This window comes from Dermacentor albipictus, chromosome 1, assembly GCF_038994185.2.
Source record: "Dermacentor albipictus isolate Rhodes 1998 colony chromosome 1, USDA_Dalb.pri_finalv2, whole genome shotgun sequence".
In the NCBI taxonomy this organism is placed as follows: Eukaryota; Metazoa; Arthropoda; class Arachnida; order Ixodida; family Ixodidae; genus Dermacentor; species Dermacentor albipictus.
The window spans coordinates 99,229,844-99,248,937 of NC_091821.1; the positions used below are offsets into that span (position 1 = coordinate 99,229,844).

General features: G+C 49.4%; 2 protein-coding genes across 2 annotated transcripts in view; one reads left to right on the plus strand and one right to left on the minus strand.

Annotated features, from left to right (window-relative positions):
• Positions 1 to 8,731, minus strand: part of LOC135917529 (uncharacterized) — a 118,424-nt gene extending 109,693 nt beyond the window's left edge. The window contains exon 1 of the mRNA XM_070523696.1: positions 8,568 to 8,731. Within this exon, the coding sequence (XP_070379797.1) occupies positions 8,568 to 8,641 (74 nt within the window). The 5' untranslated portion in view covers positions 8,642 to 8,731. The remainder of the gene's footprint in view (positions 1 to 8,567) is intronic.
• The window catches only part of uif (sushi, von Willebrand factor type A, EGF and pentraxin domain-containing protein uif), a 135,636-nt gene that overhangs the window by 32,338 nt on the left and 84,204 nt on the right, over positions 1 to 19,094 (plus strand). The window contains exon 3 of the mRNA XM_070523659.1: positions 17,274 to 17,355. Within this exon, the coding sequence (XP_070379760.1) occupies positions 17,274 to 17,355 (82 nt within the window). The remainder of the gene's footprint in view (positions 1 to 17,273; positions 17,356 to 19,094) is intronic.

The following is a 19,094-nucleotide window of genomic DNA, read 5'->3' on the forward strand; positions in this document are numbered from 1 at the left end:
TCTGTTGTCATCAAATTATACTTCTTTAAAATAACGAATTTGACATTTCTGGATTCGCAGGACAAAATCAAGTGTTCACTTGGCAGTCATAAAGCAAGGAGCATATGCTTTTGCCACTGTATAGCAACTCTGAAGAGTATCGCTCACAAGTGGATGTGTTACGCGTCGAGCAACAAGTGGTACAGAAACAATAACATGCTCCTAAATAGGAAACTTGTTTGTTCTTAAACAAAAGGGGCATTGCGACGCGGGGCATACGATAGTTATGAATGAAAACGAACATACACGTTCAGAGACTCTCCCCTCCCCTTTTTTTTTCAGTTCTCAACTTTCGCCGAGGATCTTAAGCAGTAGACTTTTATAAGCGTATCCCGTCTTCCGGCACAACTCGTGTCACTGAAAGTTATCACAATTACATGAGTCCTACTCACAAGCTTCACTTTCGCATGTGAAGTAATGGATGTCCACCTCCTTAATTACACCCTGACAGTGACGGCTGCGCATGTACGTCGCCTCGCCGCTTCGCACCCTTCTATAGTTCTACATTAGTGGGCACCTGCGGAAACATATGAAGGCTACGACAGTCAAAATGGCCTAAGATGGCTGCACGCTTCAGTTAACGCTGAGTTTCACTTAAAACCAAATGACATACGCAGACCTCTGCGAGGGGGAGGGATATTCACGAAAGGCAGCGTTGGCATCCACCTCAAAGTACAACTTCCAGGTGGCTACCAACTACGCCGTTCGAAAACTACGCACTATTCGCCACAGGCAACGCCAAAACCGTGCGGTGTGTACCACCCTGTCTGGCCTCACTGAGTTGCTTGTGGCGGCCAGTTGTGCAGCTTGACTTCGTCCGTCAGCTCAACGCTTCTGTTTCGGCAAAAGGATCCTGGTTTCTGAAATCTTTTGTTAAGAGCTCACGAGCCGAGGCGCTATGTGTGCGCCAATTTCATGCTGATGGTCGTGAAGAGCCGCTCAAATAAGGGTAGCAACTAGAAGTACCGCATGTTCTCTCAAGAGGTCGATGCTACACGGCTGCTGAGAAAAACAACGGAATTTTACCACACGAAAGGCAGTAAAAATCCGCTTAAAGCGTGAGCAACGTCGGTTGCTGTGCTCGAAAAGTTGTCAAAAGCATCAGCCCGTTCACTGACCACACTCACCCTGTCCCCTATAACTTTGACGAGAGAGCGCGTATATCACGCGCGTCAACACCCCCTATAGATAAGGAAAGATAAGCCCTTGCATTTCAGTGGGGAACATGGCCGTTTCGCAGCCACGTCGCCTTCTTTTTCTGCATCTTTTGTTTATTTTTTCGATGGTAGCATCTGCCTTCTCAGATAATGTCGCAGTCTGGTGGCACAGACTTTCTGCTACCTAGAAGGTGTTGGCACAAGTGTGATCGGTCGCCCTTGACATTTTATCGTTGGTCACTCCATGGAATAATTCTAGACAGTTCACAAACTGCCCGAGGGAGCAGCATGGCAGCTGAATCTGTCCTAATTCCATGTGACCGCTTCAGTGGATTCATCACCCTCGCACACACTTTATTTGTTCTGCCCATCCCGGACGGCAATGATGAAAGGCGTTACGACACGAGAGTGCTAGTGACAAAAAAAAAAAAAAAAAAACTTTCGAGTTCCGCGGGACTTTACGCCTCCTTCTTTCCTGCACGGTGTCCTGGACACGCATGGACATCACTGAACAGCGCGTCACCCCTATAGAGCCGCGCGCGTTTGTATGGCAAGCGGTTCTGCAATATGGCAAAGGCAGCGCCTGCGTATGCAAGCACACGTTCACAAGAAATGCTTGCTTTCTTTTTTCTTTACACACGGTATTACGTGTTTCAAAAGAACACTACTCATTCATAACACTGTACTGTAAGAACGGTTGTTAAACAGTTGTTTCCTAAGTTCCAACGCGCGTCATCTTAAAGCAGCCGTTTGCACATATCCACTCATAATGAGCCTCTCGCCTGACTTCGGCTTCCACGCATAGCTTCACTATGCAGTGAAGGCGTCGACTCGCACTCAGTGTACAGCAAAACCGCGAAAAGTATATACCTACGTTCATCACACCAAAAGGATGTTCACCGCTTTAAGATGAAACAAAATGCTGCACAAGGCATTCTATAGTTCGTAATTATGTATACTGCGGCGGCTTCGCGGCAGCCAAGGTTTATATGCTGAAAGCAAAGTTCATTGAATAAAAGGAGTTGGACAGTAATATGAAGCTTCCTTTCTAACATCAACAAAGGAGCCAAAGCAACGCCGTGCTCTGATCTTGCACGCCGGCGCGTGACCTATAGGAAATCAGGAGGCTTAACGTACGTAAACGCGGAATGGTATAGAATCGCTACTCGCAAGCAGGAGCCCAGCAAGCGTTAAAGTTCCTCAAGACGGCATCTAAGCGCTGTCATAATCGCGTTCAGTTTGCCATACATCTCGCCCCGATTGCGCTGAGGGAGACGTATTCGTCCGGCGGGAAATTTACAGTAAGTGTGCTGCGAAAAAGTGAGAAGTTGCAAACGTATCTTAGGCAAATGCCGCCGGACATTTATATATATATATATATATATATATATATATATATATATATATATATATATATATATATATATATATATATATATATATATATATATATATATATATATATACACACAAAAATAGACTCCTCCAACTCTCAGACATTGCGCATCAGCTTTCGTGACAAAGAGAAAAACTATTTTAAACGCTTTCGGCAAGTTCCCGCACCCAGCATGAGAAAGACAATAGCTTTTTCGTGCCCGCTCTCTTTACCGGACCCGCCCGGACCACGGAAACCGTAGGCGCACTATACAAGCTAAAGAAAACATGCGTTGACGCCTATAGGTAACGCCTTGCTCACGACTCGAACACACACGGACGGAAATTACGCGCACCGCGACACTGAAAAAAAGCGCTAAGAGGTGGCGCGGCATGCGGCGTGTCGAGAGGGGTATAACGGTTGTAGCACGCGGGATGCGCACGCGGACTAACGCACGGAGATTTCAGAAGCAGGTCCGGCAGACACGATTCCACATCGTCCAGTGCGAAACGTATAAAGAAAAGAATAATGATAATAATAAAAGAGCCAAGAAACACGGCCGCAGGCGCTGCGCACTCTTCTTCCGTCTGTCTGGCTTGGCGGTCGCGAAGGGAGCAGCAGCAGAGCAGCGCTCTCCCGTGCGCGCGGCCACGCGCTTATGACGTCACAACACTCCGGCTTGGTGGCTAGACTTCTTCCGCGTGTGGCGGCACCGGAATGCGGCGTGACAGCTTCTCGTTGTCTCGCAGATGCTTGTGGAGAGCCCGGGTTGTTGCCGATTTCTTCTTCTTTCCTGTTTGTCTCTCGTCATTTCCTCATTACTTAGTTTGTTCCGCCGCGCTCTTCCTCGCGGACTAGAGACCGCGTCGAGTGTGCCGCGATACCGTTTCCACGTCGTGCCCACGCGAAGATACGCTGCGACCTGCCGAGCCGGGCGTGACGTACGTTGTTGTGCATCGCATACGTCGTGGTCCATACGCTGTTCGGCGCCCTCCTCGCCTGTTCCTTTCGTGCAAATACAAATAGCGCAATCCAACGCCGTCGACCGGAGCAGGAAGACCGGCGCGCACATTGATACGCAGGACAGAACGGAATGCCACGGGCGCTCGGCAATACCAGATCCTCCGTCCGCTTAGCCCGCCTGGTAATTTATTTAAAAGTGCAGGCGCGCGCGTGTCTTTGTATTGTGAACAAAGACCGGAAACCAACTGAGGGCCCATCATGTGCACGCTCGTTTCTATATGCATGAGTTTCCGTGTAACAAGCACGGTTGCGTTGGTTGCGTGTTCGAAGGCAGCGGCTGTATGCCTGTCTGCTCGCGGACTCAAGACACACCGTGCGTTGTGCGCGGCTTCGCTTGATACTGGAACGAACAACTGCAGTGGTGCGCAACAACCGCTGCAGCCGCGAAACAGTGCGAGAAAGCGATGAAATTTAAAAATTGAGCTGCTTGCTACTGAGGAAAAGGAAAATTTCATACGTGCGCCTGGCGTTGCGCGCGTTATTCGCACATTTCTTAAAACTGATCCACGGAAGTCTTAATTCGCAAATTTCCCTCGAAGACGCAGGCAGTGAATATAGTTTGACGCTGGAATCCTTCATGAAAATCATGTATACCTTCTTATTCAGTAACCTCTATAAAGACGCACATTTCTTCTGCGTGACTTCAGATCAAGGGGTGATTGTATTCCTTCCCGAATCATCATCGTGATCATCATTGTCATCATCGTCACGGTCATCCGAATGCATTCAAGAAGTGCAATAAGTTTAAGGCCGTTTTTTGCATGTATCTGTCTGGACCAGTGTCCCAGAATTATTTCCCTCTTGAACGGGCAACTCTCCAGCCTATGAGAATGTTCAACCGTGCAAACCGAGGTGGCACAGCGGAGCACGGTATCGGTGTATTGAATAAGAAGCGCCTTGACACACGCGCTATAAAAAATTTAAATTAAATTATGGGGTTTTACATGCCAAAACCACTTTCTGATTATGGGGCACGCCGTAGTGGTGGACTCCAGATTAATTTCGACCACCTGGGGTTCTTTGAGGTGCACTTAAATCTAAGTACACGGGTGTTTTTCAATTTCGCCCCCATCGAAATGCGGCCGCCGTGGCCGTGATTCGATCCCGCGACCTCGTGCTTAGCAGCACATGCGCTATAAGGTTTTGTATCGTTTAGAACGGGACATAGTGGCCGTATATGCCGCCCAGATAAACTTGCACTTCATATAAAGAAGAAAAGCAAAGCATAGTTGCCGTTACGACTTTTAGACGAGTTGGTTATACACACAATGAATTTTCATAGTGCATGCTGCTCATATATATCGCTACGTGTAGTCCATGCGTTTTAGTCATTATCCTTGCATGCATCGTGTCCCGTTCGGGGTTGCAACTTGTAACGATTCTGTTACCCACATCGTCGGCAAAATGACACAAATGCCGTTTTATTTATTTATTTATTTATTTATTTATTTATTTATTTATTTATTTATTTATTTATTTATTTATTTATTTATTCCCTTCTTTCAACCGTTAAACTGTGACCACGGGTTCTGAGCGTGTGACGCAATGCATACAGGAGGGCTCGACTGCGTGCGGGTTTGTTCGGGCGGCTGCAGCGCCCAGCCCGAGCCCCATGAGTGGCCCCCGCCCGAAGCCACCGGCGCAGCCCCTAATCAAAGTCGACCTGGCGAGCTGCGCACCGATTGTGCGCGCGTCACGCTGTACCGCACTGAAAGGACGTCGAGAGCACGCACTAACGAGGACGCCACCGGCGTCCATCACGTTCGGGCTGGGAAACAAAAATACGCAGCATGGGGGTCAAGGAAAGGCGGCCCCGCGGCCGGGCTGTTTGCACGCGCCATGCGTGTACACTATATAGGCGCGGGCACGGCGGAGGGCCTTGCGGACATTTGATGGCTGCGAGACAGTGATTTCCATACGCTAATGCAAGGGAAGGGTCCAATGACGAGGGAGGGTCTCGGCGAGTCGGGCTGGCCGGCCCCCATCCGGCTGCTGCCCACGCGTCCATAATCAACGGTGCGGGCGTCCGCGCGCACGGACTGCAGAGGCAAAGTGACGCGGCTACCGTGAAGGCTGCTGGCGTGATCACCGCGGAGGTGTCGTGGGCATACATGCCCGTCATAAACGAACGAGCCCCTTGCCAGTGAAAGTCGGCCACGATTCTCGGCCATATTTTGGGTTATCATTAGTGAAGGAAAGTTACCTTCCTCGAAAAAATGCAGCGGTCGTTGGCTATGTCTTCCTTCGAAACAGTGACCTTGAGTCACACTGCCAAGTCGGGACGCAGTTATCATCCCCATCTTCCGCTAATGGTGTGCGCTTGATTTCCACTCAGCGCGGTTTCTCTGTTAAAGGTAAATGCAACCGTACGAAGCGAACACACAACGAAGCCAATGAATGCATATGTAGATTTAGCTCTATAATTAACTAAAGTTTAGGATTAAGGTTTTAGCACGAACTTCCGATATGTCATAAAGGAAACTGCAAACGGCAGAGAAAATAATTTTGCCGCCGGTGGCGAGCCAAACCCACAACCTCAGCATGACGTGAGTGATGCTCTACCAATTGAGCTACGTCGACGGCTGTCCCCGAGTTCAGGTGTAGCCAAAAAATGGCCGTTTAAACAGCACGGGAACTTGCTTTGGGCTGTCTGTATTGTGGCACTGGAGGATAAGAGAAACTTCCCTTTGCCGAAAGAACTTCCACCCTCTGCTCTAGCTCGATTTTGGTACTGCAAGAGACTAGAGAACCGTCACAATTGTTTAAGCACAAGGACCGTTCTCCAACTACCCCTGATAGTAGTAAATTATCACTTCTCATCGGTGCCATAGCTTCGCATCAACGAGGTAGGCGTCTCCGAGTGGCATAAGCGACAGTGAGGTGTGCAGTAATCAAGGCTAATCAAAGGGAACCGAAGGATGGAGAATTATAAGAACTGAGGCAACTGGCAAGCTAGCCTCATTCCGTGGCCAACGTTTCGATAAGTGCACTTGTCTTCGCCAAGACGTCATCATTGGCGCGGAAATAAAAGCGCGCTTCCTCCCGTATATCATGCATGCGTTATCTGCACCGTTGCCCGTTATCAATATGCACCAGACGGAGAGGACAAAAACAGCGGGCAAGGAGCAGCGCGTCCAAAATGGGCAGCATTCATTAGAGTCGCAAGGCACGGTTCAACCCACGCTTGCCGTCGTCGTGCGCGTGGGCAGGAGCCGAGTGCTTTGACCACGGCCGGCGCCCGATTGGCGACCCACGCACGCGCCACCGCCCCAACCTCTCGTCGTACGGAAGCAGCACGCGAGGCACGCAGTGGCCCCCGCTACGCGTTCAAAAGGGTGGGAGTATCGACGGAAGCGATGGCACGGCGCCCGTTACGAGCGGTCGTCGCCACGAGTACGGGCACACTCCTTCCTTCGCTACCGGTAGACTACCGGGCTCAGCCTGGGTAACCTCCCTGCCTTTCCCTTGTGACTTGCCTCTCTGTTCCTTCGCTAACAGCAGCAGAACGGCGTGGCCAGTAAAGGCACTTAAATACTTGAACGCGACACTGCATGCTTGTCACGTCACTCCTCCACGCCAACAGTGGTCATAGAAAGCCATTGGTCACATCGATACAGCGCCCATAGATATCACACGGACAGCGCCGAATGACTCGCCACATCCTGCCTCTTCCTTTCCTAAACATGACTTGGAAAAAAAACTCTCCTCCGAAGAGCGCAGACAATCACCTCTAACCCCGGTTATTCAGCAGCAGATACTGTGAACTATCGCTACCCCAATATGTACTTTCCGCCTCAGACGCCCTCAAAGCCAAACACCTGCAAGCTTTAATGTGACTACTCCCTCTCTTTCTGTGACAATTCTCCTTCAACACAGAGGAATTCCGTGGTATGTTTTTTTTTTTTTCATTAGTGTCAAACCGCCTGTCCTTTATCTTTGTTGAAACGCGTGACAAAAGCCTGCCATATGCCAGGGTTGTAATTTCGGGAGCCAGCGACACCCTGAACTAACGTCGCACGGCGCACAACGATATTTTTGAAGAAAGGTTCCAGCGTTCGTACTGAAGCTCGCGCTCAGTCATTTGAGTATCAGAAGTACGGCAAACCAACTTATCCATTGTTACACAGCCACACCTCGTTCGACACAACCAAAGGTGGTTAACTTCGCGCTTCAAGCGGAAACAGTCTCTTTCTGTTCGCTCCATGGCACGCGATCTTCGATCAGCTTCGACAACGCTTCGAGCCGACCTCTACCCCCTTTACTTCGGGCGAGCTATATAGATAGTATGCGCGTAGGAAAGACCGCTTGCGGAATTTTGCGCAGAAAGTTCAATAAGGTTGTTTCAAATCTACCCACCTTGACGCATGATTTCTCGCGGATATAGTCTGACTTAAGTCCGCGTGACGTAACCGTCGTGTTCGTAAACGTTTCTGGACTAAATTAGCGTGGGCTGCCCACGGAACTCCCACATGGTTTAGTGCCACTATTTTTTTTTATTTGAGGAAAAAAAAGAAAAAAAAGAAAGCAAGGCTGATGAATAGATACATCTTGGCAATAGCTGCGAGCTTTTCAAAGAAAGTACCGCCAAAATAACGGAACAATTACCCTTTGTTCGCGTTAAATGCGCAAGCACTTTCGGTCCTCCGAGACAGGCGCCCAGTACGCCGTCCCAGAGTGCATACGCGCGGCACGTCCAGAACAGCGAGGCCGCGGTCGCATTTTCGTCCGATCGGCGTTTCGCTCAACGGAAAGCGAAAAGCAAGCGCACAAGAGAAAGCTCACGGCCGGCCAGACTGCAGGCGCTCAGTTGCTCAACAAGTGGCGCGTTGCGCGGCTCGCATTCTTGCAATTCCCGCGCCTCGAGACACATCAGCAGCAGCGCCGTGCGACGTCCAGCCTGCGACGGCCGGTGACGCAAACAAATGCACCGGCGGCCCCCGGAAACGGGGTCAACGCGCGGCAGTCGTGTTTACCTGTCAGCGTAAAACGGCGCCGCTCCTTTTCGCCAATCTTCCCCGGGCGGTCCGCCACCGGCACTGCGCTTCATCCTCCTGGTCGAAACGCGAGCGCCACAGCTGCCTGCCCACGCCTGCCAGCCCCGCGCGCTCGTGGGCAGTTGCGCACAATCAGGAAGCGTTTTTTTTTTTTTAACTCTCTGTTTCTTCCCTCCTTATCTCTATTTTATTTCCATTTTTTTCTGCACCCGGCCGCCGTTTCGACGCCTGCGCGAGTATATATGGACGAACCAAGTCCGCGTCGTGACAAAGTTCGGGAGTATGCCCTGGGCCGGTTCGACGAACGCGGATGCGCACCGACCACATGCGCCTGTTCCCTGACGCTTTTCTTTTTTCGTAGCGATGAATTCGCTGGACCTCAAATAGGTCCAGTAAATTAAGTCAGGAGCAGGAGCCTTCAGAAAACGCCAAATATTTCTCGTAAAGGGTGAGCGCATTATGACGGGTGCATCGCGTGACCTCGGTGATTAAAAGCAGAGCGGCATATCCATTATCTTTCATGTGCGCGTAGATGGAAACACGAAGGAGAAGAATAAAGGCGCCCGGGATTTTATTAATAAGAAAGAATTAGTGCTAGAGTAAAAATGCAGTGTGTGAGCGTTTGGGCGCTTTTAAAAGCTGGATGTGTAATTGCCGTACGGCACTAAATCTAGTCATTTGAAGCCATCAACTAGTAAGAAAAATCAGACTGCTATTGGCTCAAATAAGGTAACATAATTCGCGTTGCACATGCAGAAATGCGCAGGTTCCTATTTGCTCGCGAAGTTTCCGAAATTGCCTGTTTTTTTCTCGAATAACGATGACGACAATGACCTTGCAATTGGGTCCGAGCCATTTTTGGAAAAGCAGCGATTTTCCGAGGCAGCAGCAGCAGCAATAATAATAATAATAATAATAATAATAATAATAATAATAATAATAATAATAATAGTGAAAGGAACTAAATGACAAGCAGAAATGTCAAAGAAAGGAACAAATGAAGAAATGTGAGACGTATTGACTTCTGGAAAGGAGAAGTGTACCCAAAGTGAAAGCAGACAGACGCCTTCTTTGGAGGGGCGTGGAAATCCAGCGCTTCGTTTTAGCTGCACAAAACGCTCTCTTGACGCTTCCTGTGGATTTTTATTGGCAGGTCTGGCCGTAGTGATCCTGCTCGCCGTGTGAGTTAGGTTTGCAGGCTTTAATAGAATCACTGAAGATGGAGACAAATTTTATTAAAGGCGACTAAGCCAATATGAAGCTAGAGGGAGTCTCTTCACTGCCCGCTCAGTTATATTTTTACCCTTCCTTAATTTACGGAAGTTTAGCGTCCCAAAGCAGCACAAAGGCTTACGAGAGAGGTGGAGAGCTCCAGATCAATATTAAGCAGCTGCGCCCGAAGTGCGCTACACGTAAACTTGTATGTTCCTATACCCGCAATAAATGAACTGTTATTAAAGATTTGTCATGTAACTAAAGTCAGAAACTCTGCCATCGTGAATATTTACTAGCTGAGAACACGAGGACAAGAAAGAAAAATGCAGCGCTACTCGAAACTCTCCATTAGCGAGTGCCACGCCATTTGCCAGTTTGTTTCTCTTATCCGAGCTCTCATTAAACTTCAAGCTCCTAGAATCCCCGGGCAACTAGCCCAAAAACCAGTTTTTTACCAAGCTTGTACTCGTGGATTTTAAGGGACCATGGCAAGCATACACCTGCAGATATTCTTCCACATATGCCAATCATACCTTTAGTTCCAAACATGCAACTTTTGCCGCGCCAGCTTCAGTATTCGCGTCAAGGCCGACAGCGCTCGTCAGCGCAACTTAAGTAACTCCTAAAGCGAGGAAGCAAAATTACGGGTGGAAAGCAACAAACTCCACAGAGAGTGCCTGAGGGTTGCGCTAGATACCGTGCCCTGGTTTACTCTGCTTTTCAGCAGAGTGAGCGTAGCTCGACAATTAGCCCAGTTGGCGTCGCCGCGGAAAATCTACGCCCGCGGCCGACGAGAAGCTGCTGCGAGTGCGCTGGGCGGGGAAATAAAGGCGTCCGCGTGCGCCGTACAACCGGACGCCGATGCGCCTCAATACGTGGGCACGTCGACGCAGCCGAACACCTACGGTGCGCGCACGTGCGGCGCCCTTTGGTGTCAACAGCGGGCCGGAACGCAGCATTCACCGCCGCTGCGCCCTCACTGGCTCGTTCCACTTTCTTTGTGAAAACGGATTGCAAGCAGCTAGCACGACCACCGAACGGGAGCCGCCAGCACGAACTGGCCGCCCTTGTGATTGACAGGGGCACGGCGATTGAGCAGTGGCGGCTCGATTGAACGAGCTAGGCGGTCGGCCCTCCGCCGCGCGAATATACACGGGAGGCACGGGGCGCACGAACATGCGGCCTGCCGCAGAGACAGCCAGCCAGCAGGGAAAGGCGGTAGAGCCAGAGCTGCCACTCGGGAATGTAGCACGCACGCACACACATAGTCTGCACCATACCACTGAAATGGATCATTGTGTTGCTCGCGGTGCGCGCGCGCACGCTTAGCGCTCGAGGAAGCGGCGGCAGCGCTCGCGCAAGGCGTACGTCGACGCCACAACGACGACGCAGCGAGAAGGAACAACGCAACGACGCCGACTGCTACCGTGCCGTAAAGAAAGCGCTCACCACTCCCGCCACCAAGAGGGGGGGCTCTCTCTACGCACCTCACGCAGCCGAGAGGAGCCGAAAGTTCTGCGCAAACAAGCAGCAAGAGTAGCACATGCGTTGCGGTGTGTGCTATACGCGCGAGACGCGCCCAGAGCGTGAGGAAGCGCGAAAAGCGAGCGTCAACGCAGTCCTTTCCCTGAATCTGGAGCCTTTGTTACAGGGTTTTCTTTCCCTTTTTAACTTTTGCCTTTTTCTTTACTTTGGTGGGATGTCGAAGTTCTCACACAGTCAGTATAGTTGAAAGTCACGCTTTCTCTGGCGTTTATCCTATACAGGCGATTCTAGAACAAACGATGCGCGGCACGCCTTCAGGATCACGCAAGAGCAGCGCGCTTTCCTTGCCGACTAAAAATAGCGAAATCGTTCTATTCTTAAGGGCAACGTAAGGCTTCAGCATTTGGAACGTCTCCAGCTAAACTAGCCTAAAAGGAAAATGGCGAGATGTATAAGCCATATCAACGGTGCACCTTTAACGTGACTTATCGCCGAGGCTGAAACACGCGGATGCGTTGTCGAAACTACATGTTCTGTACAAGAAGCAAACTCCGACAGCGTAATCTTACCTGGTTTTTGGCGGATGCACGATATTTAGAAATGAACGGTCGAGTATAAACACAGGGTGAAAACTTTTCTAGCTGTACCAACTTAGACTGTGTCATAATAGCCCGGAATTCGAAGGCAATGATGGCTTCTTGAGGACCTACCGAAAATTGAGTCAGAAATTTCCATGGAAAAATAGTAAAGCAAAGGTGCCCAGATACGTGAAAACATGCCATGAATGCCAGCTCTGCAAAGTGTACTTCAAGCCTTATGGGAACCTAACGATATTCAGGCCGTTCCCCTCGAATTTGCCAATGTAGAAAAGGACGAAGTTGCTAGGATGACTAAAGCACTTTATTTGTGACTGAATGTGATGCACGCACTCGCTTTGCAGATGCGCTAAACCTGCCAGTAAAGGCGTGAACTGCATGATTTCGCTTTTTGAGAGAGATTCATTCAAGAATGTGAAAGTGATGGGGTCGCTGATAGTGGACCGGCATTCCGAAGCGAGAAGTGTCGGAATGTTCCTCATCATCCTGAAGCCAAATGTCTGGACGAAAGAGTATAACGCGACCTGAAGATGTTCTTGGCTCTTTTCCCAGGCTTCAAAGTCGGATTGTATACGCGTGCGCGTGGGAAACGACAGTTCATCATTCTTTACACACAGGACGCCGATACTTTGCAGCATGTGGGGGGAAAAAAATATCGTGAATATTTAGAAACAAAGCACACGACACTGGTGAAAAAAATTATCCTCCACAGCACACTACTCCACGGAACAACGCCAAAAGCACCGGTACACAACGAATTAAGTGGAACTTTGGCGAACGCTACGAAACGAAGATGGAGGATAATAAAACTTGGGGCATGGTAATGGCCCGACAAAAATTTACGTAATTAAGTTGTGGGGTTTTTACGTGCCATAACCACGATGTGATTATGAGGCACGCCGTACTAGGGGACTCTGGATTAATTTTGATCACCTAGGGTTCCTTAACGTGTACCAAAATGAAAGCACCACGGGCGTTCTTGCATTTCGCCGCCATCGAAATGCGGCTGCCGCGGGAGGCATCGAACCCGCGACCTCCAGCTCAGTAGTGCACCGCCATAGCCACCGGGCTACCGCCGCGGGTGGCTTGGGCACGAAAAGACCGAAACCACCCGCCGAAGACTATATTGTATGTACCGTACACGGCTCTCAAAACTATACCACGGCGGGGGGGATCCCGCATGACTGTGTAACTATATGCGATACCGAGAGCATGCTGATGAGGCTTCAGTCAGAAAGGTCCTCTCATACGGAAAACAGCGCAAACGATTCGGACGAGTGAAAAAGGTTCAAGAAGCGCTCGTTTCGTCTTCCCACTCGCATTTTTCGCTCTTTTCGGTGGGGAACCTAACCAACTGTAGCCCAAACCAACGCTTTTCTGCCATCCGATACAATCCCAAGAGAGATGAGGACAGAAGGCTGGGTGAATAAACTAAGCCATCGTCAAGGCCGGAGAACGACTGGTAATTAAGCGTGTTGGTATACTTGCTTTATGGCCAAAGCAGCAGAAAAAAAAAACATAACACAAAGCGGAGAAGAACGCAGGCGCTGAATTCACAACTACGGTTTGATGTGACATGTAGCGTGTTTACATAAATATACGAGCGTACGAAAAACAAGAAAAAACACACACGTCAAGCGAAACTCAACTCGCGCGTGCGCTCAAGTGCCCATCAACGTCATATGATATAGGTTAATAGAGGATACAGTGTGATTAATGACTGGCTAACTCGCATGTTACCATTTCGCGAGAGAAACATGGCTTCTATGATTTCACGTGTTCCTTGTTCCTTGTTCTGTGTGAGCAAACACTTTTGTACCATTAGACTTTGCTGAGTATGTACAAGAGCGACAATGCGCAGCTTTTTATTCAAGGCCACGCCTGGGAAGACAACATAGCTATAAAAAGGAGTTCCAGAGTAGCATCCAACAACTAAGCAAAATGAAAAGAAATGAAGAGAGACAAACAAGATGGCAACTGAATGGTACAATAAACGCTCAAAATGCATATTGCACATCTACGCTGTTACAACATAAAAAGGAGGCAACACAGAGCATAAGCAAAACCTACGCACGAGCACTCGACGAAGTTCGCTACCACGTTTACATCACACGCGTTTGCAAAGTTCTTCAAATATGGGGAACCAGGGAATCGCTTTTCTTGCCGACTTGACGACTTGTGAGGCTTGTGACGACCGATTTGACGACTTGTGAGGCCAGCTCACTGAAAACCAACAGTGGTCGATTTTGCAGCATGTCTTTAGTGTACGCGATCCTTGGCTTTTAGTGAAGCCACAGCGGTGGTTGTGTTTGAAAGTTCACAAATTGTATAGTAACTGACCGGCTGGAAGGCAGTATTAGAAACTCCGTTCATCCTGCACTTGCTTTTGGCGGGTGAATCGAAGAAATTCGCGAGTTACTATGACGCGTGCACAGTGCACACTGAGCACAGGACAGGGACAAAGCTTCCACTGTTAGCCGCAACGGGCTAAGGAAACATAAAGCGAATGTCCTTCTGCTCATCGCACATGTACACAGCCCACGGATGTGTGGAGCTTATATGGGGAGATTTCCTGGGTGGTTATCTTCGACTTGCCGAAGCTAACCGTCCAACTACTGCCGCTCAACGGTGCGAAGAATTTTTTACTTTTCACAACCTCATTGAGTCGTGAGAGAAATGGTCGATTTCCCGGCGCCAATAGTGGCTTATTTTCTCTTAAAACTTCACCCTTTCCGTCGACGTAAACTTCAGCAAAAGCAGCCTCCCCCCTTCTCTCTCTCTCCAAACAAAGAGACCATTCGCGAACAGGCAGCTATGGCCAAACTTACCTCGCAGGGACGTGCGGCCACAGCTATATAATTGACCGATTATTTCATGAACGCTGCTCAGAGCCGCATTATAGTCACCTAAACAAGCAGGAGCAAGCGTTGCCTGCCGAGGAATGCGACGGCAACAGATAAATGCGCGCGGAATGCATGAGGACATCTCCGCAAGACGCCGCTGATACGTATGCCTTCCAAGCGTGTTCCAAGTCCAATGAAGTCACCGCCGAGACAACGCAGCAAAACCGGCCGGAAAAGGGGCATGTGCACGGGCGTCTCGAGGATAACATCAGTCACCCCGCACCACTCGATCCTTCGTCGCCGCAAAACGAAAAGGAGGAGGGTTATCAGAAGAGCGGGCCAATCTGCCGCTGAGGTTGCGCTGTGCCTTGGACGGACGAGGACGCCGCTGCGTGTGTGAGAGCATCGCTATAAAGATAATCGGCGGCCGGCCAAGTCGCGCGCGCCACCGGGCCCTCCCCTCAGGGCTGGTGAGGGCACCGTTAGACCAAGGTTAGCCTGCGGACACACGGCAGGCAGACTCGCAGGTTGACCTTGGGCAGAACCACATTCTTCCCGAGCTACGGACGCTGTTCGGCCCATCTCTCGCGCTCGCTTTTGGCGTCCGCCTTCCGGGGAGCTATAGCCGACGGTGAGGGTAGGGGGGTATATACAATGATTCTTGATGACCGCCGTATTAAAACGGTATGTAGGATCTTCGCGTGCGTTCATGAGTGCCCGCCGTGCGCAGACGTACTATGCACGGACAACGCGCCAAGCGCTAAAGGAGCGTTGTATGTTTCAAGAAATGGCAGAAGTTGGCTCTGCGCGGCCAGCGGGAATCGTCTTGTTTGCCCGACCTCGTGTTCATAGGATGACCTCGTCACTTTTCCATATGCTCCGCTGATTGAGAAACCATGCCCGTTAAAACTGCATCCACGTGCCGTTCAAGAGGATTACTTACCCGACTTCCTCGCCCACCCAATGATTAGATTTAACGAGTCGTTTGTTCATATTTCCTTTTTGTTTTATATTCAAATTAAATAAAATGCAGTACTCCCACTTTCTCCGCCATACAGAAAGACACTTTTTTTTTTTTGCCACACTGCCTTCCTTTGTAGTGTCCATATTACGCAACACATTTGTAGAGAAGTTACGGGAGTCAATGGTTACGCAAAACCTTCAGGAAGCACGCCATAATGTTTTATACGTTCGCGAACAAAGTCGAGAATGTATTAAAATTACAATGCCATAATTCTTGTCACCACGACTTGACTGTTACCACGGTGAATTCAGCAGCAATAATGAGGTTATGTATGCGTGCTTCCTCCGCGATTGACTGCATTGTGTATGTTTACAATACAGCTTTATAGAGACCGCGCTTCGATTAAAAGACGTTCGCGGTATAACGCGCATTGACAACCACCCACGCAGGGCGCAAGTTATAGTGAAGGTCAAATGAAGGAAAGCCGCGAAACCAGCGGCATTGAGTATAGATATATTCGCGCAGCCACGGTGTCATCGAGCGGCAGCGGTCACTTATTTTGCCCGTGCGAACTGCTCCGAAGTGCAGAAACGACCTGCACCGGAGTGGAACGCCCTTGCGAATGAAGCCGAATGGGGGCCAAATTACGGCATACGCAGGCCGGCTTTGCGTGGGCAACCATGAGGTATGTCCAAACGTACAGAGTATGAAAAAACAGAATGGGAATCGAGGACAGTGGCGACGAGAAACGCCTCCGTTCCAACGATACTCGGCGCCTGATTGCAGCCCTTCTGTCTTTCTTTTCTTCTTTGTCCTGGTAGCCAAGGTTCACCACACTGTAGGGCCACTGTTGCCACGAGGACGAAAAGCGAACGCGTGAAAAGAGCTGTGCACGAAAGAAACCGCGAGTTGCGGACAAAAACGGGTCTCCGCTGTAGGTGCTGGGCGTATCTCTTACCTGCTCACGGCCTTCTAGCACAGCTTATGTCGCCGCGCTATATAAACGCAACCTCGAGTTTGCGTTTTAAAATACGCGGACAGGTACGCAACTGTCCCTGCATGGTCAGCACTCGATCAATGAGCACAAGTCAACTCGGCGAGAGTTCGGCACTTCAGCTAAGAAATTTGCTAACAACCGAGACTGCACTTGAGGCTGAAGCTGTGACGCGAAGGGACGCGTTCGTTCGCATGACTGAGCTCTTCACTACAGGCTGGCAACCTCCACTCCAGTGCCACATCACGCTCCCTTCCTCGACCTTCAGATTAATTCGACTCTGCTTCGAGCTCGAGATTGGACGTTTGTAGTCGTCTCCATCCGTCACTGTTTCACTACGGAGTAATGAAGCGTAGCAAGTTATATTATTATTATTATTATTATTGTTGTTGTTGTTGTTGTTGTTGTTGTTGTTGTTGTTGTTGTTGTTGTTGTTGTTGTTGTTGTTGTTTTGGTTGTTGTTGTTGGTGGTGGTGGTGGTGTTGCCAGTTCTGAAGGGCGGTAACAGTGTTGTCGCACGCTTGTATTTGTGAATTCACCGTGACCTTTGGGGTTCTATAACTCCTCCCTTCCCCGTTGTTTCTACAGGCTGGTCACAAGACGGCGTCTACTGCTACAAATTCTTCAGTAATCAGCACTCATGGAGGAGAGCAGAGGAAGTCTGCCGCAGGTGAGTCGTTCCTTCAGCCAATGAGAACTCGGTCGTGCTTGGACTTCTGCACATCACTCGGTGCTCAAGACACAGGCCCTCAATTAATGCTGTTCATTGTTATGAAATGGGGTGCTTTAACTTACTCGGTCAGGCGTTAGGCCAGACGTGCTCTGTCTTCTCGCTAACCCGTTCAGTGTCCCTTCAAGTGGAGTCCCTCATCTAGCTCCTTAGGCCAAAAAATATATACGTTGTGCGGCCTGTGCAGTTCACTTTCACAGCTACAGGACGCGTCTGGATGCTGGCACGCCTTGTTGTTGAAGTTAACTTTCTTCTGTAAAAAAAAAGGGGGGGGGGCGGGATGGCCGTGCAATCCTTGGACGAAATATAGTGGAACTCAACTCATATACAACGATGCCGGTGAACAGACCTCACAGATGTTGAAATCTACTCAAGCACGCTGTTCGCGAACTGTTAGCAGCAGTAGAACATACTAAAGTTTGGTAAGATCTAGAAGCCATTAGTACAAGGAAAGCGCGCCCAGCTGATCGGCCAGTGTTGCTTTGGGCAATGATCAGATCGGCCTTCTCGCAGAGCGCATGCGCACATAACGTCGGCGATCATCGGGACACAGAGCCGCAAATATCGAAGGCCACGTCCTCCAGATGTCGTTTAACGGTTGCGAGGTCTGTGCACGGCGATTAAGAATTCTTCTTCCTTACGCGTGGCTGCACAAAAACCAACAGTCAATAAAGAAGGTACAAATAATCGACATAAATTCAGCAAAATTGCAGGGTTCTTTCTCCTGACTTCATATCAGGAAGCAAAAGGGTCGACAAGATACAACAATAAACTTGCCAGGCATGGAACTGCGGCGCATTGCACACTCTAAGAACAAATAAAATAACTGGAACTCATTGTTTTTCAAAAGTAACTGTTTGTTCCATATGCATCATTATATTCGGGAACTCTCGAACTCTGCAGCGGAATATGTTCGTTTTGATTGGGCAGAAGCAGCGATACAGTCGATATTCCCTAACTATTCTGATCAGAGCCTTTTGGTGTTCGTTAATATGTGTGCATGCGTGCCCGCTCAGCATCACCAACAGACATGAAGTCTGGATCAAAATTCCTTTCACATGGATGCCCTCTTCGCTTAGCTGCCCATCGCCAAGGCACGTGAGATTACACCCGATCAGCGCAGCACTAGTGCAGCGAGTTGGTCCTTCTCCTAATGATCCATACCTTTCACCTGCCACATATCGACGACACTCGAAGCAACGCTTGTGTAACAAGTCAAGACTTTCAGCGCCGTGGGTCAGCCTTACGTTAATCGTATAGGCAACAGACTGAGCGCTACTGTCAGTGACGGAAGAAAAAGAGTCCTTATGAATGCATGCTTTATGAATGTCTTGGATGCTAAGCCCTTTGTCAGGCAAACTGATTGCCTTTAGCCGTACCACCTGAGACTTTCTGTAAGTATTGATGGACAAATAAATAAATAAAGAAATAGAATACTGTGTTTAGCAGGTTCGTACGTTATCCAGTAGAATCTTTTGGAGGTCGCTGTTATTCTTCGGCTGAAGGGAGTAGTTTCGGCACCAGAGAGTGCTTTGCGATAAGACATGTGTCAGATTTCTATCCTCCCCAAACACTGGCCAGCACTGGAAAAGTTCAAGCACCATTGCCTCAAGTCGTCTGCGCGAACCATAAATGCGTAACGCCTGTTCCCTACCATTTCTTGTGTATTAGAAGAGCGT